A 24,367-nucleotide genomic window follows, 5' to 3' on the forward strand; every position below is an offset into this window, starting at 1 on the left:
CTTGCTTTCACTAAATCAGAGTCCCTGCCAAATCCATCTCTTTTTAGAACATCTCAGTTGGGGTCTACTGATTCCCCAGAGAGTAGGTCTCATCCCTGAGCTCTCCCCAACCAACACACAGCCTCCAGTGTGAATCAGTGAAATGGGTGAAGTAGACCCATGTAAAAGGGAAACTGCTCTCCCTTTCCTAAAAGGCATGGATCAGGGCCAGACCACTGCTTTTCTGCCCATTTCTCTAGAACTGTTCCAGGAAGCCCATGCAGCTGCTTAACATTTAGCCAGTCATCTCAAAGATTCTGCTTTCAATTGTGTTTTATTGTACATATTTATTTTTTCTTCCCTGCCCTTATATTTCATGAGATGACTATATATAAACACCTTCATAAACCAGAAAAAAGAATGGGAACAGCAACTAGGAGGAAACTTATCAGCTGAGATTTTGGTGCTCAAAGAGAAAGTCACGAAGGTATGTTGCATGCACGGCTTCAGAGGAAATTATGTGAATGCATAGTTATATACATGTGATTCTTCTTTCAAAATATTAATTCCAGCAGCATTATATAACACGAATGCCCTCAAAATGCAAGAATCCATGAGAAGTCTCCCCAAGGTACAACAGACCCAGGCAAATGGCAATCACTTTTAGGAATTATGCTATCAAGCTACAGATGAACAATGTCTTCTAAAGGATATAAAACCAGCAGCAGCAGCAGCACCAACACAGTATGATCAAATTCAATTAGTATGTAGAGTTGAAAGATGTTAGCATTTTCTGGTAAGTGTCTCCTCACTGAAGAGATACGATTCCTGCCCCTGGTTTATGGGATCAATGCAAAAAGTTCACGGAGGTCTCCTGAACAATAAATGAACTGACTGCACAGAGCTTGAAAAACAGCAATAATCTCCTGGCATTAAAAAGTAGCGCAAATCAAGCGGGACAGTGCTAATCCACAACAAGTGAGAAGAAATGCTTAAAACAACATTGGTAATGACCCTGTAATCTTCACCTGCTGTCTCCATCTGCTGGTAGACTACTCTTGCTTAGTTTGCTACATCCCCCCTCACTACAAGAACACAAAACAGAGCAGGCTACTAATATTATTCGTTCCCAGAGAAGACTGAAGGCACCTTCTGGAAATATTTCTCAGACTCCACAGCAACCTCAAACCTCTGCATAGGAAGCACAGGGTTCGCTCCGTTTCATTTGCCAAGCATATACAGAGATTCTGAGACCACGAATGTGCAGGACCCCTCTTCTTTTACAATCTCACACTGTTATAATAAACTAGATCAGATGCAATCAGATTTAAATTCTATTCCACAAAATGTTGCTAGCAGAACAAGAAGCGTCTGTTCAGCAAGGGGGACCAGAAGTAACATTCCCTCTGCCTAGATCACGATGGCTCTATCATAATATTTGCACTGGTCGTTGTAATCATTTAACCTGGACAATGATAACTGATAATGTAAAGGGGAGAGCTGTGTTAAGAAAAATGCACTGGGCCATCACAGCTCCATGATCAGAGTAAATTCTCTGTGCAGAGAAGGTCGCACCTTCAATCTCTGACAACCCCATGTAGCAGGTGATGGGAAAGACCTCCTTTCCAAGACCCACTAAGCAGGTCGTCTCTAAAAGCTGGCAATACTGGGCCAGATTGGGGTGGCAAATCATATATGAATGGTGAGCCAAATCTGAATTTCTCATACCCTTTGCAGGCCAAATTAGACAGGTGGGCTAATCAGGTGATGGGTGCTTTAAAGTGCTTGCAATCATGGAGACATCATGCGGAGCTTGCAAAGAGTTGACCATCAGCATTTTGCAACTCCCTTCAAGAACTGGCTGACTGCAGAGTCTCCTCCAATAAGAGAAACTCAGCGCAGCCGATTCCATAGAACATAAAGAGTGGAGAGCTCCACAGAACATTGAAGTCAACAACACTCACCAACTTTGGGCTTAACTTTCTGCAGCAACTGACTATACTCCCTCAACCACAAGCCTCCCTTGACAATGCACAATTGGGAAAGCACTTTAAGGCACTGGCAGCTGCAACTCCACCTGTCCTGGGCCTGATGTCATATGTGGGCAGCTTGGTGTGGTTTGGGAAAAATGCCCTTGCAGGCCCAACTGGAACCCATGGTGGGCCTTATCAGAAACCCATGGCGGGCCTTATAGTCCTGATCTGCAAATGGTGGCTTTCAAATGACAACGCTGTATGAACATTGTATGTATAGTTCATCTCGTCTTTGCTTTGTGGCTGGTGGATAGTCTCGCGGGGTTGGAGTAGCTAGCTAGGAGAAAATTCCCTTTGAAACAAATGGATTCTGCAGGGCAAAGTCCAATTTTTATGTGTACGCCCATTACCACTGCTATATTACAATGCGTCACTATTCAAAAAAAAGAGGTGATGCTCAAGAAGCATGGTTCATTTTGTATTAAAGGCAACTGCGAATACAGAGAAGTCAACTCAGTATAATACTTTAAGTCATATGCAAAAAGACTTAAGCACATCTTTCAAAAACTGACAATCAGTACCTTTTTAAACTTTCCTTGTCGCTTTGCTGCAGACTGCCCCTGGGAGTTAGAATAACACACTGTAAGAACACATGCACAAAACTCTGTGGAATGGAGCCACCTCCTCCCATCACGTTTTTGTTCTCTACTCAGGGACCTAAAAGTCAGTGCCATGTTCCCTTTAAATATTGCTTATAAGATAATATCTGAGCATATTAGAATAAAACTAATGTATCCTGTTGCACTTTAGGTTGTTGTTGTTTTTAAAAAAGCAAGCAAATGTTAAAGAGAGCTAATCAAATTGAGCTTTTGACACGGCCACCATAAAGTGAATGTGGCAATCTCAATTATTTAGCAACAAGTTAACGGAAGCTGCTCCCCGTCCCAAGTTAAAAAAAACTGAACACCTCAATTTCTGTCTCCCACTGAATATGCCGCTGGTTGTAGCAGGAATGCAAGATGATGGATGCTATTGTTTTTAACACTCCGCAACAGGACTGTGTGGAGAAATTCTGACCAAATGTTCAAGCCAGCTTGAGACTTTGGTTCTCTTGAAATCATTATGCACACACTGACATGCTCATACATTATACCCTGCCTTCCTTGGTCAACAGCTTTTCCCGCACACAACACAGCCGCCGTTAACGAAATTATTTCTTTAGCATCAAAACACACAAAAAATGAGGTCAGGAAGATATAGGGCAAAGCAGTTAGGCTGGTTTAAGCAAGCCTATGGCCACCGTGTTAAATTTCTTTAAATAGCTGTATGACCTAGCCTAAGGTTCTCCCTTGAGACCAACTTGTCTTCTCAGTGACTGCTCTTTGGCAAGCGGCTTGTGACCGCTGGTCTTGAAAGCATCTTCAAAAATATGTCAAGTTCTGATCCATTTTTCTCCTGGCTGTACTTCACCAAAACGTGCTACAACGGTAATCCTTTAGCATTGGTAGATAAAATATTTACAGTCCAGAAGAAAATGAGCTGGGGTAGAATCGACTGTTAATACTCTACTGCAGTGTTCCCCATAATCCCTGACCACTGGTCCTGCTAGCTAAGGATGATGGGAGTTGTAGTCCAAAAACAGCTGGAGGTTCTGTTCTTCTGTAAGCACTATTAATTGCCAATATAATCCTCCACCTGTACTGATGCAAGCAGGCAGAAAAGCGAGCCAGGATGGCAGAAAAATATTCTATATGGGTAGAACCAGCTCAAAAAAACCCCCTAAGTGTAGGGAAAATACCACCACTATTTTTGACCACTGCTGCTAATGGTTCCACTCCTCTCTGCCACGTTGTGGCCAGAAGGTACAATTGGCAAGTGGTTCTCTAATTCTCCCTCCCCAATCCCACTCCAACATGGCATAGTGACGCATAACAAAACTACAAGTCCAATATGAAACTGACAAATGACCCTTTTCCATAATAGGACAGCTCTGACCAAAAAGCTTATTTGGAAGGTGATTTAATTTTAAAAATGAAGTATAAGGCTGCTGAGAGAGTTCCTGGATCACAATTATATTGATGCTGACCTCTGGAAATGTCTTAAATTTTGTCGCACCTTCTCACAATCCTATTACATTTAGCTCACTTACCTAACCTTTTAGAATGAAGGAATTTATGTCTATTGGAAAGTGACCTCTAGCCTGCTCAACACAGAGTAGATTTTTTAAAAAGTAATCCTTAAAAATGTGAAGTGAGCAAATAAGAAAATGACTTAACTTTTGCAACCAGACTCGGGCACAATCCAGCAAACACTATTGTTACTGCAATCACTGAAATGAACACATATTCGCTCAGTGGCAATGCTTACTGATTTGTATCCTTAATGAAAATCTGTTCGAGGGAGAATATTATTTCCCTAGTTCTCTGCATAAATACAAAGGATGCCAGATCACTTTTTACAGCTTTGTATTATATAAGGCAGGTGAAACTTCACACCAATAGAGAATCAAACGAAGGAGCATTGGAAACTAACAACCTCCAACGTCTAGAGGAAGTGAGATAGGACTTTGTGCTCTATGGTGCAAAAAAGTACATTATCAAAGGGGAAAATAGCTGGATAAGAAGCACCATGTTAAGTATGTCTTGATAGCGTCTATCATAATATAAAGTGTTGGATAATATGAAGTACTGGAAGTTATTGCAAACGTACACACTCAAAATGAAGCTGAAAATATTAAAATCTGTTTGATTTTTAAACAGAAGAATTTGGCATTGGAGGTGCGTGGAAAATTACCAGCCATTTAAAATGGCAGTAAATGGCAGATTTCTTTTTGAAAAATGCAAGTTTATCAACTTGGGTGTTTTTATAAAAAAACAAAAACAACTCACCGCTTTCTTTCCAAGATCAGTCTTTGAAAGAGTTAATGATCCTGCAAGGTAACAGCCTGGACTTGCTCCTTTAGGTACTCTAACAAAAAGGGAAATATTGCACACAATGAACGGTACATAGTATAAAACGCCCAATGCATAAAATGGTCACAGAAGAGATTTAGTGTAATAGGGGACTGGGAAATATGGCAAAGCGTACCCCCAAGCTGTGGAGGACTGGGGCAAGACACACACTGAGTCAAAAGCTGTGAAGCCAAGCCTAATGTGCTCTCTTTGCTTTGCTGTGCTAGGTTGGGAGGGCAGCAAAAGAGATCTAAACATCCGCATCTATTCTCAGTGGAGATTGGAGAAAGAGGAGCTGAGGGTATTCCCCTAGGCCAGTCTCTGGTCAAGCCTTTCACTGAAGGAATTGCTTCCTAGGGACAGGGTGAGACAGAGGTTCCTGGACCACTGGAGGTCAATACATAGGGAACACCAACCACCTGCTTTCGTTACCTGAGTCTGAAGACTCAGAACAGTTCTCAACCTTTATAAAGTGTTGAACACAGTAAGAGAATGCAAGCTACTTACTTGTCATCTGGCAAAGTGGAAACAAAGAAGGGCTGGCTATGTTTTGGTGGCAGAGACATACTGTTTGCCTTCTTCTTCCCCAAGAGAGCCTGGGCATGGCTTTCGTAAATATCTAAATTCAGGGCACTAGACAGTCTATGAGAGATAATAAACGGAAGGTCTTTGAGACGATCCAGTTCGCTGTTCTGCTCGTGGCGGATCTGTAGCCGAACGGTATAATCACCTTTCTCCAATTTCATGGAATACTAAGGAAGAGAGAAATAAAGCTTTTCTTTAGCACAAAGAACAATCAATACTTCGCAAAGTGAACAATAAACCTGCATTAAAAAACCAAAACAGTAGAGCTTCAGTTCAATCTGTCATTTGTCCCTTTGATCAATTTCCCTTCTTTGATAAATACAACTAAACAATAATATGTATTGAATTTAATTTATATACTGCCCTCAATCACAGCAAAAACATACAAGCAAAGATAAAGACACAAAATACATAACAAAACAAAACATACCTGGTGAGGATAAGCATCTCCTGACCCCATCTGTTTTTTATTCTGGTCAAAGATGATCCACAACTGGCTGTCATATTCTGACTCGTATAAGAGTTCACAGAGCAAAGGACAACTCGGAGTAACTTCTCCACTCTTAGGCTGAAAAAAGTCAGAGAATGTTAAGGATATTCAATAATAAAAACCACCTCTTTATACACACAGCTTAGGACATAGCTTATATTTAACGTACAGTTAAATGCACTGGAGCCTTACCTACATATGAGAACACTATTTCTTTGGAAACTCTGGTTTAACAATGCAAACTTACTTGATGAAAGTTGTACGTCAAAACCATCTCATACAATTGCCGATTATTTGGCAAAACATCCCGTGATCCTAATGGCTTTATTTTAGTACTCAGCGGCCTGTAATTCAGCAATACAATGATAAGCATTAGGAGCTAGGTTCAGGATGCATTTTTAAAAAGACATTTCACAAATTTCATATGCCACTTTTCTGAAAAAATTCTAACGCAAAGCGGTGTACAAAATTTAAACAAAAAAATTAAAGTTCCAACAACCTAAAAATATCATCATATAAAAACCTGGGTGATAGCCAACCTCACCCTTTAAAGAGGGCAGAGCAATGGAGCTTAGTAAAGTCTGTTCTGCTAGTGGCTCTCAGGACTGCGACTCTCATTAGCCCAAGCCATGCTAAATATTCGTGATTCTAGCTTTAGGTTTTCCATTATATCACTAGTGGAAAAAATCCCACTGTTTTAGGCACATGAACTTCCAATTTAACTACTTTGCTGCTGTGTATCCTGAGGCAGAATCATTACCAATGCCTGCAGGAAGCTTTTACCATTGCCACTTTTAAGACAGAAACAAAATGCAGATAGGAATCAACATCATACCCTCCTGTAAAACCCCCTGCACAGTCGCACCTTGGAAGTCAAACGGAATCTGTTCCGGAAGTGTGTTCGACTTCAAAAATGTTCAGAAACCAAAGTGCAACTTCTGATTGGCTGCAGGAAGCTCCTGCAGCCAATTGGAAGCCCCAGAAGCCCCATCGGATGTTCAGGTTCCAAAAATAGTTCGCAAACCGGAACACTCACTTCCAGGTCTGTGGCATTTGGGAGCCAAAACGTCCGAGTACCAAGGCATTTGGGATCCAAGGTATGACTGTACTTTCCTATTCAGCCTCTGGAAGAGTTGCTTAGTTTGAACCTTGTTTGGCCTTTCATTTCATGTGATTTAAACTACTGTACCTTAGTGTCTGAACCCAGCTTTTCAGATTTATGGAAGGTGCAATGTCTTCGTATCTCAATGTTGTCTGAACGTCAAAGCGCACAATGCCTTCCGAAGCATGCTAAAAAAATAAGGGGTGCTTGTTAGGACTTATTTTCTGCTGGATGTTATTATGAATTAGGTGGTGTGCATGCAAACGTCTACATGAAGAAGCATTTGACGAACTGGAACGTAGGAAGCTAACTCAGACCATTGATCTCTCTAGCTCAGTATATTCTACAGTGACCCTCCAGCATTTCAGACTGGAGACATTCCTAGCCCTGCATCAAGATTGCCTGGGATTGAACAAAGCAGTTGCTCTACCACTGACCTACAACCCTATAAAGGGTTAGTAAGCTTGAAAATTCTACAAGCAGACGGGCATGCAAGCACACCACATTTATTAAAAATACATTCAGTTATTCTGAAGTCAGGAAGCCAGAATCGAGTGAGACAGCAGGAAAGTTGGGGTATTAGGAGAGCAAGGAAGGGGAGAAAAGGGAGCAGCACCCAAAAAAACCCCAAACCCCCAAATGAAGCAGGAGAGGTGGAAAAGCCTCGGAATATGAACCTTTCAAATAATTTATGATACAATAAAATGCTGAACACATTTCAGATAAAAGAATGAGCATATAAATAATTAAGTCAACCACAATGAGTCAACCAGGCTTGGATGAGTCAGAAAGGCAACCTATACATATTTTAAAATAACACTCCATGATTATTTTTTTAAAAAAACCCTCGACTACAGAATTTCATACCAAGAAGTCATAGCTCTCCAAGCATTTTCTTCCACCCTTTAAATGAACCATAAAGCAAAATAAAGACAACACGGAATGATACTCACAACGTTTAATTGAGAAGCAGTGCAAACTATGCCATGGAAGGAAAGGGTGTAATCAATGCTGACATCATTGAGGCTTGCCCACCAACGGGCAATGCAAAATTCAATTGTTCTTCCACCCTTCGTGGGGGGGGAAAAAGAAGATTTAGATATATATCTGACTTTCATTCTTTACGAAGCCCCCCCCCCCCGAATTCCAGTGCAGCTCAGAATACTTTAAAAAAACAACCACCACAATACCTTGGCTGCAAAACTACCTTAAAGGATCCATTCTCATCCAACTCTAATTACTATGCGCATGCTTTAGTCATGCAACAACAGGCAGCCATAGGCAGACGGCTTCAGATTTAGCCCACACATATTCTATTAGGAAAACTATAAATGGCTAGCCACTTTATTCATAAAATAAACCCACAATGTAATATAGGGCCGAAAGGTGAACATTTTCTGGGCCGAGAGCAGCACTGACCTATCTTCAACCATTTGGGGGCTGCATATGAAAATGGGCATGACCAAAATTGCAGTTTACAACTTTCCGATCAGTTATTTTATATCTGTTATTTAACCATTCACTATTCAGTAAGTTCCATTCTCTTATTTTCTAATGACAAAATGGAGGGGTCAGGAGGTCACAAACCCCTTTTGACATTGGAGCAGGGGTCCCACAGGAGTAGCTAGAATTTTTTTTAATAATAAAAAAAAAACACCACGACAATATTCAGCAAGTCATCATTGCCTATTACTGCACTCTATACAGCAGCACTTAACTCTGTTCTGAATTCAAGGCCACTTACTAGGACAGGAAAAGCTTCAGTAACTGATCCCTTTTCTGGTATTGAAGAGAACTTGTAGAACTCATGGCTTCGGTATGCCTTTTGCTTTACTAGTTGAACCGCATGGAGAACAAACTTGGCAGTTACATCCGGTGATGAGGAACATACTGTTACTTCTAGGTAAGAGAAAAGGCACATCTTTAGTCCTACTGCTCAATGGGCCTCTGACTCACTCCTCTGAAGCTAGCAGGCCGAGTGTGTGCTTAATTCCTTGATAAAGGATACACTGATTATCTTTTAAAGTACTATATAACACAAATTCCGTACAGGCGCAGAATTAAGCAGCGACAACTTAAAATCTGGACTCTTAAAGTGACATGCAAATACAGAAAGTGTCACTCAGTTCTTAAACCGTACAGTAACTTTTTGGCAGCATACATTCAGGTTCAGCTCCCTAAGAATTCAGGGGGACAATTTGCTACCTAATTTGCCTTACCAGCCCACGTTGCTCCAGAAGGGACTTCAACAAAGTGTCTTTGGATTTGACCAGGTTTAAAATGCACGTCAGTGAACTTGAGATCATAGTGTGAAGCTTCATCTGTTCTGTGAAGAGAGGAAAAGTTTAGAAAGTGCAAAAATCCTTATGGGGAGGGTTACAGGTCAGAATATGCAAGGTATTTTAAAGATGTCTAGAGTCAACAATTCACGCAGCTCACAAATGGAGGAAAAGCATCTCTCTCTCTCTTTAAGAAAAATGAGGCTCTGATCAGAGCAACTGGTTTAAGATACCTGCTAATGCTTACATATATACCCTTGACTAATAATCAAGATCCACACTGACAGGAAACTAGACCCTCAATGATAACTAATTCAGGCTCCTTTAAAGTGGCGAATCATTATACTTACATCAAGTCATGGTTTACATAGAATAAATATTTCCTGAGCGTTAGATGTGTATAACACAAACAGAAGACATCACTGCTGCTGCTACTATTGAATATCAGATACTGCAGACATACACTAAGGGAAGGCTACTTTGAAAATTGGATACTGGGCTAGAGAGTTTGATTTAGCAGAGTTCTTATGTACTGTCACTACTACCAATTTATAGAGAGTTCCTTACTGTGTTGTAAATGATTCCCATTGCATAGATGGGACGGTAAGCGACTTCTCAAAATTCTAACAATGAGTCCACGTCAGAGCCTGGAAATTTGTTCTCCCGCTTTCTAGCCTGTGATCTATGCTAGTGCTTACTCTTGCCGTTTTAAATGTAGCATTATACAAGGGAAGGTTTGCATTCTGCCTACTGGTAGTGGTGAAAGATACAAAGGTAGAGATAGAAGCCAGATCTTCCCACGAAGATTAGTTGCAAGTTTGTTTTCAATAAAGAATTGCAAGGTGTAAAAAAAAAAAAAATGTCACTTACCTTGCTGGTATAACAACAGTCACTGGAATTCTAAAGAGGGGGCCTGCATTAGGCATAGATATTTCATAACCACACACCTAAAAAGTTGAAAATGCAATAAAATTAGGTATTGCATTTAAAAACAAGTCTCAGTCCTTTGAAGATACCGATAAGCTGCCATGTATTAATTTTTTACAATTATACTTCCTGGAACTCTGGAACTGTATCACAGGCATAGCCAACAGTGTGCCCTCCACATTCTGTAGGATTACAACTCCATTCAGCCTCAGCTAGAAGAGTCAATGGGAGCTGCACAAACTTCTAGAAGACTTTGTGTTGGCCACCTTTGCCCTAACACATTAAATATAGTCCAGTAATGAACACACGCCAATCTGTTTCCCTTTCACCTTGTGAACAAATTCACATAATTTTTGACAGCCTAGGGCAGGGGTCAGCAACCTTTTCCAGCCGTGGGCTGGTCCACTGTTCCTCAGACCATGTGGTGGGCCAGACTATATTTTTTGGGGGGGAAAGAAGGAATTCCTATGCCCCACAAATAACCCAGAGATGCATTTTAAATAAAAGCACACATTCTACTCATGTAAAAACATGCTGATTCCCGGACCGTCCACAGGCTGGATTGAGAAGGCGATTGGGCCGCATCCAGACCATGGGCCTTAGGTTGCCTACCTGTGATGGCTTGTGTATGCTCTTCACAATAAGCACCTCTGCTCACTCAGAGATATTTACAGTTCTTTATTTTACATATGTACAAGCAGCATATTACAATCATGCGTCCGAATCCTCCGGTTCAGATTCGGGGAGTGGCCTTCTCCGGCTTCTCCTCCAACAGAAAAGGCGGGGAAGTTTCATGGGACGTCTCTCCTCCCTCCATTTTAACCCTCTCCTCTCCTGTGCAGATGGCACAGGCACAGGCTCACTGTCTGTTCCTGAACTTCCTGTGCGGTGCTGGGGCTCTGCTTCAGCATCGGAGAGCCTTTCCGCCTCCTGGCTCTCTCCCTCTTCCCCATCCATCACTCCCTCTTCTGTCTCCCTCTGACTGTTCCCGCTCCTCAAAGGGAGTCCCGTGACATCACCCCTGGCCTAGGGCTTGTTAGTTCAAACTTATTCACAATGCTTCTTGAACACTGTTCCTACATTTTTCCCCTCTGCCCCAAATCTTATCTGCAGAGGACTGAAGGAATCACCTCTCTGAAACCCTACCTCTGCAAACAGCCCCTTGGAGCAATTCAAGCTGAACTTTGATACTGTCCTCTTGCCAGTGCTACAGGGAGTGGTTTGTCGAGGACGCCTGCTCCATTAGATGATCGTCAAGAGCCCAACCCAAACTGGTGGAAAGTTTACATCCCAAGACTAAAAAGGCCACTGAAGAGTAATCATATGGGATTTATAAGAAACATGTTATAGTTACGAGAACTACCTGAAATGTGAACGGCCCATGGAAAAGGATAAATGAAAATAATAAAAGATAAAATGTTAAACAATTTTAAGTAAAGGAATTTACTTAAATTGCTGCAAGAAGGGGGGAGAAGGGAAACACGGCTAAAAAAAAAACCCAAACCCACCAACCAACAGAGCAGGAAGTTAACTTTACATTTGTATTAAGATGTATTCATTGGATGTAAATTCATTATTTTTTTTGAAAACTAATAAAAAATAATTAGCCAAAAAAGAGACAATACCTCTGTATAGTGAACTCCTTCTCGCAGGCCACGAGGATCCACACGAATGTTAATATGTCTACATTGGTTCATGAGCTCCAGATGAGTAGGGCACTGAACCCAGGATGCATTTGAAGTTAAAGCTAAATGAAGCTGGAGAGATATCCTGTCAGCGTTGTCTGGAAGAAGAATGTGCAAAGTTAAGGATTTTACTCCATCCATCTGAAGCTGTTTTAATTAGGAAGAAATTATAAACACAAGGGATTTTTAAATTAAAAAGTTTTCTTGTGATTTTACAGCAAACTTAAACATAAGCCCATACTTTCCCCTTTGTCCAGCCGTGAAAATATTTAATATCGCTGCAACTTTCCTACCTGTGTTTTCAGGGAAGAAGGGCTCTATGCCGACACCATGGTCAGAAGGCACAGCTACCTGGGCAGGATCTCTGAGGTAGATTCCACGGTTGTTGCCAACAGTAATGGTGAAGCCTATGTTGTCAGCAAATGTTGAGTTCTGGATGAGGTAGTCATAGGCTTTATCAACCTATTGGGGGGGGGGGAGGGAAATCAAAAGGGAATTTACTGAAAATGTGGAAGCCCAAGAAAAGCATCGTTTTTTTATTTATGACTTTCATGCCCATGTCGGCTTAAAAGTGGTAATTCAGCACCCTTCGTAGCGTTTCCACGGGGCAAGGCTCTTTCCAGCTTGGAAGGAAAGCATGAAACGTCTTCAAAAGGTGCCACAGCCTTTCTAAACAAGAAAAAGCGCCCAACAGGTCAAAGGCAAGGGGAAATGTTTTCAGTAAGTCAACTTCCCTGGGAGAGGCCCTTGCCAAGAGAGACCCAGCAGCGAGAACACCGGGACACCCTATCAGAAAAGGGATGAAGATATTCCCTTTTAGGAGGACCTTCTCAGCTAAGCTGGCACTGCAAAAGATGTTTATACTTTATCGTGTGATCACTTTCTCCTATCTCTTTCAAATCTGGTTGGATTTCAAATTATCATATTTTAAATAAGTGTTTTTGTGGGTATTCAGCAGCATGCTCGTTCAAAAGCAGGATATAAGGATAAGCAGTAACACCATAGGCCAAACTGTGTGAGAAACACAGCAGACAGACAAACTTCCACAACAGGGGGGGTCTTTGCTAAGCCTGTGTTCAATGGGATTTACTCCCACTAAATGTGCGTAGGATTGCAATCAAATAACTGGTAGCAAAACAACAATGAAAAGAGCAACAAATAAAACAGGTTATGAGGAAATAAAAGGAGCCATATAACACGGTAAGCTATCCACTTAAACAATAACTCAAGAACTGTCTCTCCCCATATGAACCTACCCGGCCCCTGAGATCATTTTCTGAGGCCCTCCTTCGTGTGCCTCCTCCTCGAGAGGTTCAGAGGGTGGCAACACGAGAATGGGCCTTCTCTGCAGTGGCTCCCTGTCTGTGGAATGCTTTCCCCAGGTAAGTTCACATGGCATCTTCATTATAGACCTTTAGGCGCCAGGCAAAAACGTTCCTTTTTAACCAGGCCTTTGGTTAATCCTATGCCATTTTAAAATGTGGGGGTTTTTTTGGGGGGGGGTATTGGGCTGTTGTATTTATTTTATTATGTATTTTGTGGTTTTATATCTTCGTTTTGTTCTGTGAACTGCTCTTAGACCTGGGGGTATAAATTCAATAAATAAAATAAAAAAATGTATATCAGGCATCGCCTCTTGCCTAAAGCACTGTTTTCAAGCATTTGTTTTAGCACTTAGTTTGCAGCTTCAGTATTGTCTGGTAAGCCATTAGGTTTGAATGAGAGCCAACTGAAAACAAGGAAGAAATATAGGAAGTAGTTCAATAAAAACTAGGAGTTGTCTGGTACAGGAAAAGTTTTATGCTAAACCTCAAATACTGGAGTGAAACACCAGGGATACATTTGTTGATCAACAAATAGATTTGTTCTTCAGCTGACCTAAAAGACTGATAAGACAGTATTGATGACTACAACAGGATATGTTTATTCGCGCTCCAGCTTGTAATTACCTGAATAACACCATGTCCTTGGGCAAACACTTGTATGTTTTCCACCTTCACCGCAGTATTTTCCAGCGCTCTCCTAACCGAATGAACAGTGTAGCGCACATCATTAGCTTTAAGTCCTGTAACAGAGAAAAGGGGTGGGTAATTCATTGACAGCAATAAGAGAAATGCTCCTCACAAGTGAATCTTCATTATCAAATGAATTTCTTGCACATTATGAAACACTCTTTTGCTTTAACCAAAATGAACCTCGCTTTAAACAGTGATGTTCCACATTACCTGATAGTACCAAGGCAATGCCACCACATGCGTTCGGTGAAGACATTGATGTGCCATTCATGAGCTGTGTCCCTCGTAATGTCCAGTTAGGGACAGAGGCAATAGCTCCTCCAGGTGCGCTGATGCTTACTCCCAGTGCTCCATCGGTACTGAAATTAATAGAAAATAGAGCAAAAATATAGTTAATACACTAACAACCCACCTGTTACTTCATAAGCCAGGCTTCCTCAGCCTCGGCCCTCCAGATGTTTTTGGCCTACAACTCCCATGATCCCTAGCTAACAGGACCAGTGGTCAGGGAAGATGGGAACTGTAGTCTCAAAACATCTGGAGGGCCGAGTTTGAGGAAGCCTGTCATAAGCTGTTCAATTATTCCTCTTTTAGAGTCATACACAGACGAAACCACGCAAAATCCCCTTCTGACTCCCGTAAGAGAATCCTAAATACATGAATGCTAATCCATCAACATGCTGCATTAATATAGATGATGGCCTACCAAACAGTGACTTACCATGGTGTGCATATTATCACTTGATATTGATCATCTATATTGTCCAGCAATGGGAAAAAAGGTCACTTATCTCCTCTCTCAGATTTTTTTATCCAATTTTTTAATCCACTTACAAGAGGATATGTACACCTGGCAACATACACTTCATTTGAGCATACGGAGCTACTTTTGGTTCACATATATAGTTCAAATGTCCACTGACTGGCAAGAGGCTCTCTAGCATACAAGGCTGAGATCTTTTCTAAAGGTAAAGGGACCCTTGACCATTAGGTCCAGTCGTGACCGACTCTGGGGTTGCGGTGCTCATCTCTCTTTACTGGCCAAGGGAGCTGGCGTACAACTTCCGGGTCATGTGGCCAGCATGACTAAGCTGTTTCTGGTGAACCATAGCAGCGCACGGAAACGCTGTTTACCTTCCCACCGGAGCAGTACCTATTTATCAACTTGCACTCTGACATGCTTTCGAACTGCTAGGTTGGCAGGAGCAGGGACCAAGCAATGGGAGGTCACCCCGTTGCGGGAATTCGAACCGCCGACCTTCTGATCGGCAAGCCCTAGGCTCTGTGGTTTAACCCACAGCACCACCTGCGTCCCTTGAGATATTTTCTAGTCACTGTTTATTGAGAACATTTAACTGGAGATTGAAGCCAGAACCTTATGCACTGGCCCTGCTACTCAGCTACAGACACTCACTACTTGACAGGATGAAACAACTACTTTGCCAAGTTGTAAGCTTTTAATGTTTGATGTTTTGTTTTGTCCCTTGGTATTTTGTTGGAAGCTGCCCAGAGTGGCTGGGGCAACCCAGTCTGATGGGTGGCGTACAAGAAATATTTATTATTATTATTTATTATACTAAGTTACCACTTGGTAAACGGTTGCCTGCTTCTACCCACTACCTGAAACCCTTTATCTCTTCATCCCACTCCTCTCTCTTCTGGAATAATGTCTTTTCTCAAACCCTTCTCTGAATAAAATCAATTAGGATTTGATTCTTTCTACTTACTAGGCTCTTGGCAAAGTATTGGAAATTTGAAAAAAAGAAAAAGGCCTGATCTTGCAACCGATAGATAAATTACACAAGGTTTCTTGGGCTGTGTTGCTTATTCTGCTCATGACCGCCTTGCAGCATTTGACATGTCAAAGCTCAGCATCTATTTTTCACTACGATAAGCAGGAAGCTGCAAAACTATCTCAGGAGTCATTCCTTTTACATCAACATAGGTCCCAGAGAGCAGCGAGGTTTTTAAAAATCACATTTCCCCTTTACTTTCAGACAGATTTTGTCAAATAATGTGACACCTCATATGAGCTCATGAATCCATATATCACTTACCTAGGTCCTCGAGATGACCAAGTGTACTGATTTGCAGGAAGTTTCTCTCGCAAGGAATACTCAGCAACCATCATATCAGGTGATACGTAAGCACCAACACCTGGAATGTTATTTGGCAGATGAAGGGGTTGAGAACACAAGGTCTTTTCACCAAACCTATTCCCAGCCTCAATAAAATATTGGTTTCTTTCCATTCTCAGAATTCTTATGTAATTAGAAATATAGTAATAAAAATACTTGCCAATCACACTAGATGTAGTTCCACCTGGGCAACCAACTGTTGATAGGCAAGGACCATTGTTCCCAGCGCTTGAAACATAGATTACATTGTGTTTCCATACAGCTTCATTTATAATTTCACATATTCTCCTAGAAGAGTTGCAAGAAAGAAAGGGAAAAGGTTGAGCAGGTGCCCTTTCTGCTTGTCTTCTGCCCCTGCTTGTGAAAAATGTTCATAGGCAGAGCTGGACAATTTTCATTGAACAGATTCCTGTTTATTTATTTAAAAACATTCCTATACCGCTTTATGATAAATGGAACCACTAAGCGATTTACTCTCCAACTTCTCACACCACACCGCCAAAAGAAACTAACAGACAAATAAAGAACCTATCCTCATGATGCTGACACAAAAACACTGCACATATGTGAAGCAAAAGAATGGAAAAATCATTTTTCTTCCCCCCATCTCTCCCCGATTCACTCCACCCGATGTCTATGACAGCAGCGTCTCACACTGAATGAATGTAAATGACCTATGGAAAGATCTCTATCAATTGAGAACAGAGATGTTGCATGTACCCTTGTTATCTATAAATTCCTTCAATAAAAACCATTTAAACTGCAGTGGAAGATCTCTGCACGCTGCAACCTAAAGCTGTTTACTATTTGCAACATACTTCCCACTTCTTGGCAGTGAATGCCACTTACGCAGCTCTGTGACATCACTGTATGGATGCAGAAAGGCCAGGGCTTCCAAGAGAAAGAGGGCCGTTTCAAGAAAAGCGGTAACGGATGAGCACCCTGCCTTATTAATCTAAAGCGTTTGGGAATGTAGTCAAACAGACTGTTCCTCAGGTTGTCCGGAAAAACACACATAAAGGTGCCTCCCATCCCAAAATGATTAGATTAGAGTGTGGGAGTTGATCCAAAACTAAAGCTGTGGATCACGTGGCAAGTAAATGTTATAATGTCAAATTCTGCACTAGTGTGTGCTTTTCACTGGGTGTCACTTCTGCGCAAAAAAGCAAAAGCAAAAAATATTTTTTAAACCCTCCAAGTCACAGGGCAACTGTGTCCTCCTTCAACAGCCCTATGGGCACTCTTCAGACCTTCAGATGTTTTTCTACTAGAACCCCAAAGATCTACCAACCAGCGCTTGAAATACATGCACTTCGAATTAAAGAACAGGGTGCCTCTGAGCACTTGTTGAGCCTAGCAACCCTCCAAGTCACAGGGCAACTGTGTCCTCCTTCAACAGCCCTATGGGCACTCTTCAGACCTTCAGATGTTTTTCTATTAGAACCCCAAAGATCTACCAACCAGAGCTTGAAATACATGCACTTCGAATTAAAGAACAGGGTGCCTCTGAGGACTTGTTGAGCCTAGCAATTTCTAATTTAGGTGGAAAAATTGTCTGGTGGTTGCTATTCTTAAAAAAGAAAAGAGGAGCCAGAAGCATTTGCCAATTTGCTGCACATCAGCCAGAGAGCAATCAACCAGTAATTCCCAATCTACATTCTGCCCATCCCTGCTGCAAGCAACAACCCTTCCACATACCGCCCTGCATGACCGCAATAACTCAACGCCCTCAGTTCCCCATCTACCAGGTATCTGTAGGTGGCCAACATATCCGACTGGAAAATCTAGTACACTGTCCTCACCTGATAACTTCCTGTAGTGCCTCCCTTAAAAATTATGAGCTAGCACACTGTTTCTCAAACCTGAGTCTCCAGCTGTTGTTGGACTACAACCGCCATCATCCGTAACCACTGGTCCTGCTAGCTAGGGATGATGGGAGTTGTAGTCCCATGAAAAGAGTGAGCCAGCAGTAAATCGCTCTTAGCAAGTTGGAGTTATCTCTTTATTAGCCAAAAGAGGATCTGCACAGGAGTGTCAGGCCTAATGAGCACAGCAACTTATCTCTGGCAAGTCTTGCCCCCATGAAGAAGTTGCCAGGCCTGAAGGTCCCCACAGCCTACCCACAGCTGCCTAAGTCCCCTCCTCTCCAGGGCTTTCCCCAAGCCATGCGAGACTGTGCCTGTGCGAAGCTAACTTTTCCTCTGCCCTTTTCATGCCTCTCCTGGTTCTGGGAGACCAGTGGCAAAGGGAGCTTGTTGAAGGAGGGAGAGACATTTCTACTTCTTCACTAGCCAGACTCATCTCTGCCTCTCGGGCTCCCTCCTCTCCTACTTCAGCTTCTGCCTGATTCTGGACTTCTCTCTGCCACCGATTCCCCCACTCACCAAACCCTGTTACTTCTCCAGCTTCCGACACCTCTTCCCAGTCTTTTCCCGGTCCCCCCTTTGACCACTCATCATTGTCCCACCACTACTCCCCAAGCCCTCAGCCTTTTTCCCTTGGGGCTTCCCCAGCTGGTTCTTCCCACCATTCCTCTGAGTCCAACCAGTCTGTGACGTGGGAACCCAAGTTGGAGAAACACTAAGCTAGCAACTTAGATTTATTTATTTTTTATTTATTGAATTTATATTCCTCCTAAGGAGTCCAAGGCAGCAAACACCTTTATGATAAAAAAATGCAAAATAAAAGATAAACGCATATATTAACTGTTAAAAGGTAAAGGGACCCCTGGCCATTAGGTCCAGTCGTGACCGACTCTCGGGTTGTGGCACTCATCTCGCTTTATTGGCCGAGGGAGCTGGCGTACAGCTTCCGGGTCATGTGGCCAACATGACTAAGCCGCTTCTGGCGAACCAGAGCAGCACACGGAAACGCCGTTTACCTTCCCGCCGGAGTGGTACTTCTTGATCTACTTGCACTTTGACGTGCTTTCGAACTGCTAGGTTGGCAGGAGCAGGGACGAGCAACGGGAGCTCACCCTGTCGCGGGGATTCGAACCACTGACCTTCTCTTCTGATTGGCAAGTCCTAGGCTCTGTGGTTTATCCCACAGCGCCACCCGCATCCCTATTTTAACTGTTAAAAATACCTAAAAACAATTCAATATAACATGTAAAACAAACAGGGAAAATAGTGTCCAAATCACATGTCTGAATAGGCCCACTGAAACAGAATAGTTCTCAGCAAGTATTTAAAAGAGGACACTGTGTTCCAAAGCAGAAGTGCTGCCACATTAAATGAATGACTCCTGGGTCCTGCTGGCTACCCGCACCATGCCCCCATCACTTTGTTTCCTTCATGTTACACACACTGCTTTGCAGTGGCCGCCTCTTCAATGAGCCTCCACCTCTTCCCAGCTCCTAGGCCTAGGGTCAGCAAACTTTTTCAGCAGAGGGCCTATCTACTGTCCCTGAGATTTTGCGGGTGGCCGGACTATATATTTTTTTTTGGGGGGGGGGGGGAGATGAACAAATTCCTATGCCCCACAATTAACCCAGAGATGCATTTTAAATAAAAGCACGCATTCTACTCATGTAAAAACATGCTGATTCCCGGACTGTCTGCAGGCCAGATTTAGAAGACGGGATCCTGCCCCCGGGCCTTAGTTTGCCTACCCATGTCCTAGGCAGTGAAAGCGGAATCGGCCAGTGATCTGGGGCACAACAAGACTCCCTTGAACCACGTGCAAATCAAGAGACACTCCGGTAGATGAAAGATGAAAACTAGGATACTGGAGCTGGCTACCCACAACGGAACAAAGTAAGGGTAATAAAAACGTAGTCTACTCACCCAGCATTTGGCCAGTGAGTTGCCTCTCCGTAGCTGTAGTTGACAAGGTCACACTTATATTTTATTATTTCTATCATCTGTTGAAGTTAAGAGAATTGCAACGCTTAAACCACAATGCATACTGCGGCACTGTCTGCTTGCACGATATTGCTAACTGGCATTTTTACTAGGATCACATACAACTTTTAAGAAGCAGATCCCTGTTTAGGGAAGTTTTTAATATTTAATGCTGTATTGTTTTAACACTCGATTGGGAGCTGCCCAGAGTGGCTGGGGAAACTCAGCCAGATGGGCGGGGTATAATAATAATAATAATAATAATAATAATAATAATAATAGGTTTATTATTATTACCCCCTTGATGATCCCATAGTGTAGGGACCCAAGCAAGGGTCTTTTTGGTGGCGGGTCTGCCTTCTTACAAAGGTGTGTCTGACACAACATCTTTAAAGTTTTTGGTAGATGGTTATGACACAGCTCTTTCAGCAGATGGCAGGAAGAGGAGACCTGATTAGATGAACGACTCCTCCTCGGTCAATGTGCAGGGTCATATTTTTCCACTAAGCTACTCCAGCAGCCTTTCGACCGAAGAATGGAGCAAAAATGCTTAATATAAATAGTGTGTGTGTGTGATCCTCAGGCAGCTTGTCTGAGGAGGATTTAATTGAAGCAGCTGGCTATCTCTTGTTTAAATTAAAATGTGTGTGACCTTTCACTCTTTGCCACTAGTGACCGCTCAGAATTATTTTTAGCCAATTGCTATGTACACTCATGCTAATCGCTTGGCAGTGGTACTCTGAAAGCAAGTGTGCACTTCTTCATTTCCAAAGAGCTACTGTTTCCTTGAAGTAAAGGGGAATTTCATGGACAACTGGAACAAAATTCTACCTGCGCTCCCCCTCCAAAAACACATTGATACATGACATGTACTAGGGTTGTTTGAGATAGCTGAGGTTTGACTCCCATGCTGGGCAAGATTCCTGCATTGCAGGGAATTGGCCTAGATGATCCTTGTCAATCCTATGAGTCTATAGTCTTCCATGTAACAACTCTGCCAATACTTACAGCTCTGATAAGGCCAGTGCCAGTTTCCATGGTGCTTAATCTCGTATCACCAATCTTAATTGCGAGAATTTGTGCACCAGGGGCCACCCCGTTACGATCTGGTTCATCTGGAAAATACCCAGCAGCTATGCTAGCAACATGTGTCCCATGTGCTCCTGAAAGAATAAAGACAATGCACATCAAAAGAGCGGAACCACTTTTTTCATACAAGTTTGGGTATGCAGCTTTCCTTACCACCACTTACAAAGCAATCCTGACAAAGCCCTTGCAACGTGATCTTTGATATAACACTTAGCATAACAACTGAACTGGGAAAGGCATTCCCAATAGCTGTTCTGCAAATGGGCTCCAAAGGTGGCAATGCTCATCTTTCATAGACTGCTTTGGTTTATGTGTGCAGCTATATAAATGCTCATGATTATTCATTCATTCATTCATTTATTTTGAATTCATATACTGCCGTATACCCAGAGGTCTCAGGGCAGTTCACAGAAAATCATGAGTGTGTAGTTCCATGTATTAAGGGATGGTTGTGAAGGTTGTCCATGCAATGTGGCAAACTGCAACCACATCGGTGGAGCTCTTCACTCAGGTATTGCATTGGAGTGATTAAAATATGCTCAGGCTTTTTGTAGATCTGCCTGTGAGCATGTCTTACCGCTTATGGAATGACCTTGGAAACTGAGTGTTAACACAACGGCTCCTCCCTTTTATCTTATCTAATTTATCTGAAACATTAGCCTTCCAAACAGAGCAAACTATACGTTTAGAAAAGGAAGAAAATGAAGGACACTGAAGAACTGTTTCTGGATGATTCAGCTTACCTCCACTGGTGACAATCGAGAGCAAGTTCCCTTCATCATAGATATTGACAGAGTAATTCAACATCTCCGACGTGCCAAACGATCCAAATTCTTGACCTTCCTTGTAGTTGCGTAAAACTGTGCAGTTAGAAAAGTCACCAGTTTCACTTGAATCTATACAAGCTCTAGAGAAAAGAACATATACACACCTTGCAAGTTAACAGTTTTCTTTTCTTGTATTGAACTATCCAAAAAGGGTAATTAATATCCTGCCATTCCAATACATGCAGTGGTTCCCAAGTTTATGAACCTGATTCCACAAATGAAAGAGTTCATCAGTTTAGGGCTTCCCGATCAGCCACGCTGCCTGCACCAAAACACACTACTGTATTTTCTGGCATATAAGACTACTTTTTAACCCAGGAAAATCTTCTCAAAAGTCGGGGGTCATCTTATACGCCGGCTATAGCAGCAGCTCCTGCAGCAACTCCTCACCAAAGGATAAAACAACAGCAAATTAAATTGGAGGACACCAAGCTCTCTAGATGAAGCAGAAATACGCTTGAAAATTGGCCCCAGAAGCCGCCGGCCACTGGGAAGTGGAGCAGATTTCCGAGCCGGACTGGAGACTGGTTTTTTAATTTTTATTTGGTGTGCGCTGGAAGTTTTATACGGCAAGTATATCCCAAACTCTATATTTTAACTGGAAAAGTTGGGGGTCGTCTTATATGCCCAGTCGTCTTATATGCCGGAAAATACGGTATTTAGTTTTTTTGTGCCTCACCAGTTGTACAGCAGCTCTAGGCAGGACTGAAGAGCAAGTTCCCAAATTGCTTTATTTGTGAAAATAAACATTGGTAATGCACAGGCCCCTAGTAAACATCCAACGTACCCCCTGTCACTTGGTAGCCGCCTTTCCAGCTGTGTTCCTCAATGGAAGACATGAGGGTGGCTCACTACATCCCCTCTGCTAAAAGATCAGCAACATCAGGCACCTCCTACGTGGAACTATTTTCACTCCAGCTGATTAATCTTAAAAACTGGCACCCGAGTAAGTGGTAGCAGTCCTGGGCAGGGTGGCATTTAGCCCAGTTAGTGGTCAGGCTTCAAAGAAGGGGTGACTAACCTGTGGCCCTCCTGATGTCATTAATACTATACCATCCCCAACCACTGACTGAGCTGTAGTCCAATAACACCTCGAGGGCTACAGGTTCTTCACCCCTGCTTCAAAGCTACTTTCATTTGTTTGCCCTAAATCTTCTAACATTCAGTTTCACTGGATGGCTTTGAGTTCTGGTGCCATGAGAATGGAAGAAAACACTTCTCTCTGTCCAAACGCCGTAACCTTTCCTTATCAGAGAGTGTCTCCATCCCATTAATCATTTTGGTTTCCCTCGGCTTCAAAATATCAGATAAGGTGAGCATAGTTAGGGACAATACGTATTTTAAGGGCATAAAAAAAAATTACCTCCAAGTTTCACCATCATGCCACACCAAGCAGTCATATACAGGGCCAGGATCACTGTATTTTTTCTCAAAAGAATTCAGCAACTCCACTTGACTCTGGAGCTCTTCCTTCATCAGTTTGCTTTCCTGAAAGATGAGAATTTGACATAAAGTATGCTAACGCAATGATGCCCAGATTTAGCTGTGCCATGTGCGTATCACTCGCTTCAGTGGGAGCTGCGGGCATAAATTACAAATGAAGATGCAGCCTATTCATACTGAATGAGATCTTTGCTCCAGTGTGGTCCCCCTCCCCTTTTTCTGCAACCAGTTATATCTGAACAGATTGCTTACGTACAGCTAGACCCAAATCACAGCTACATAAGCATATGCCATGCGCAACGGAGCATCATAGCCCAAGACAGAATGCACAACCTCATCCGTACAACGCAGTGCAGATGAAGCCTGCAGAGAAAGGTGGAAGTTATATTATTAGAAAATGGATCACAGGGTCTTATGCAAGGGACACAAACAGAATGGACTTCCACCCATGGAACAAGACACCCCTTTCTTCCTCCCTCTTCAAACTCCAAAATCTGTTCTAGAAGCTTGAGGGGGACCCTCCCTTTGTGTGACGTTCTGTTGTGTGAGTAGAAATCTGCTTGAGCAACAATGGATTTCACACAGAACAATGTTTCTTAGGGGAGTTCATTCTAAAATAGTAACCTGCGATGGAGAGCTGTGAGCAGCTTCGAACTCATCTTGTTTCCTGCAGGCTTCTGCGAGCACCAATCTGTGAACAGGATCCCAAAGCTTTTCCTTGCGTTCTTTCTGCAAGAGATGATATACTGAATTATAACACTGACATCTTTTTACACTCAAATGAGAAAAAAGGGTTTGTGCCAAAATGGCTGGCTTGCATGCCATGTTAAGTCACATCGGGCAAGTACAAAACACACTCTGCGGGTTGAAACATACAGTGGTACCTCAGGTTGCAGACACTTCAGGTTACAGACGCTTCAGGTTACAGACTCCGCTAACCCAGAAATAGTACCTTGGGTTAAGAACTTTGCTTCAGGATGAGAACAGAAACCATGTGCCGGTGGTGCAGCGGCAGCCCCCATTAGCTAAAGTGGTACCT

The 24,367-nt window shown here is 42.5% G+C and overlaps 1 protein-coding gene across 3 annotated transcripts in view; it reads right to left on the reverse strand.

The window, feature by feature from the left end:
- Window positions 1-24,367, reverse strand: part of TPP2 (tripeptidyl peptidase 2) — a 45,058-nt gene that overhangs the window by 9,284 nt on the left and 11,407 nt on the right. For 2 of the 3 annotated variants that reach the window (XM_079972444.1, XM_079972446.1), the window contains exons 4-24: window positions 23,953-24,057; window positions 23,249-23,373; window positions 21,802-21,965; window positions 20,978-21,132; window positions 19,913-19,989; window positions 16,285-16,412; window positions 16,044-16,143; window positions 14,197-14,345; window positions 13,921-14,036; window positions 12,265-12,433; window positions 11,912-12,069; window positions 10,230-10,306; window positions 9,300-9,406; window positions 8,825-8,979; window positions 8,034-8,150; window positions 7,168-7,268; window positions 6,226-6,322; window positions 5,919-6,056; window positions 5,411-5,655; window positions 4,841-4,919; window positions 2,534-2,572 (exon numbers count right to left, since the gene is read on the reverse strand). In XM_079972444.1, coding sequence (XP_079828570.1) covers window positions 2,534-2,572; window positions 4,841-4,919; window positions 5,411-5,655; window positions 5,919-6,056; window positions 6,226-6,322; window positions 7,168-7,268; window positions 8,034-8,150; window positions 8,825-8,979; window positions 9,300-9,406; window positions 10,230-10,306; window positions 11,912-12,069; window positions 12,265-12,433; window positions 13,921-14,036; window positions 14,197-14,345; window positions 16,044-16,143; window positions 16,285-16,412; window positions 19,913-19,989; window positions 20,978-21,132; window positions 21,802-21,965; window positions 23,249-23,373; window positions 23,953-24,057 — 2,601 coding nt within the window. The remainder of the gene's footprint in view (window positions 1-2,533; window positions 2,573-4,840; window positions 4,920-5,410; window positions 5,656-5,918; window positions 6,057-6,225; window positions 6,323-7,167; window positions 7,269-8,033; window positions 8,151-8,824; window positions 8,980-9,299; window positions 9,407-10,229; window positions 10,307-11,911; window positions 12,070-12,264; window positions 12,434-13,920; window positions 14,037-14,196; window positions 14,346-16,043; window positions 16,144-16,284; window positions 16,413-19,912; window positions 19,990-20,977; window positions 21,133-21,801; window positions 21,966-23,248; window positions 23,374-23,952; window positions 24,058-24,367) is intronic. The other variant, XM_079972445.1, reaches the window with a different exon arrangement.

Source organism: Podarcis cretensis (genome assembly GCF_951804945.1).
Source record: "Podarcis cretensis genome assembly, chromosome: 4".
NCBI classification, from domain to species: Eukaryota; Metazoa; Chordata; class Lepidosauria; order Squamata; family Lacertidae; genus Podarcis; species Podarcis cretensis.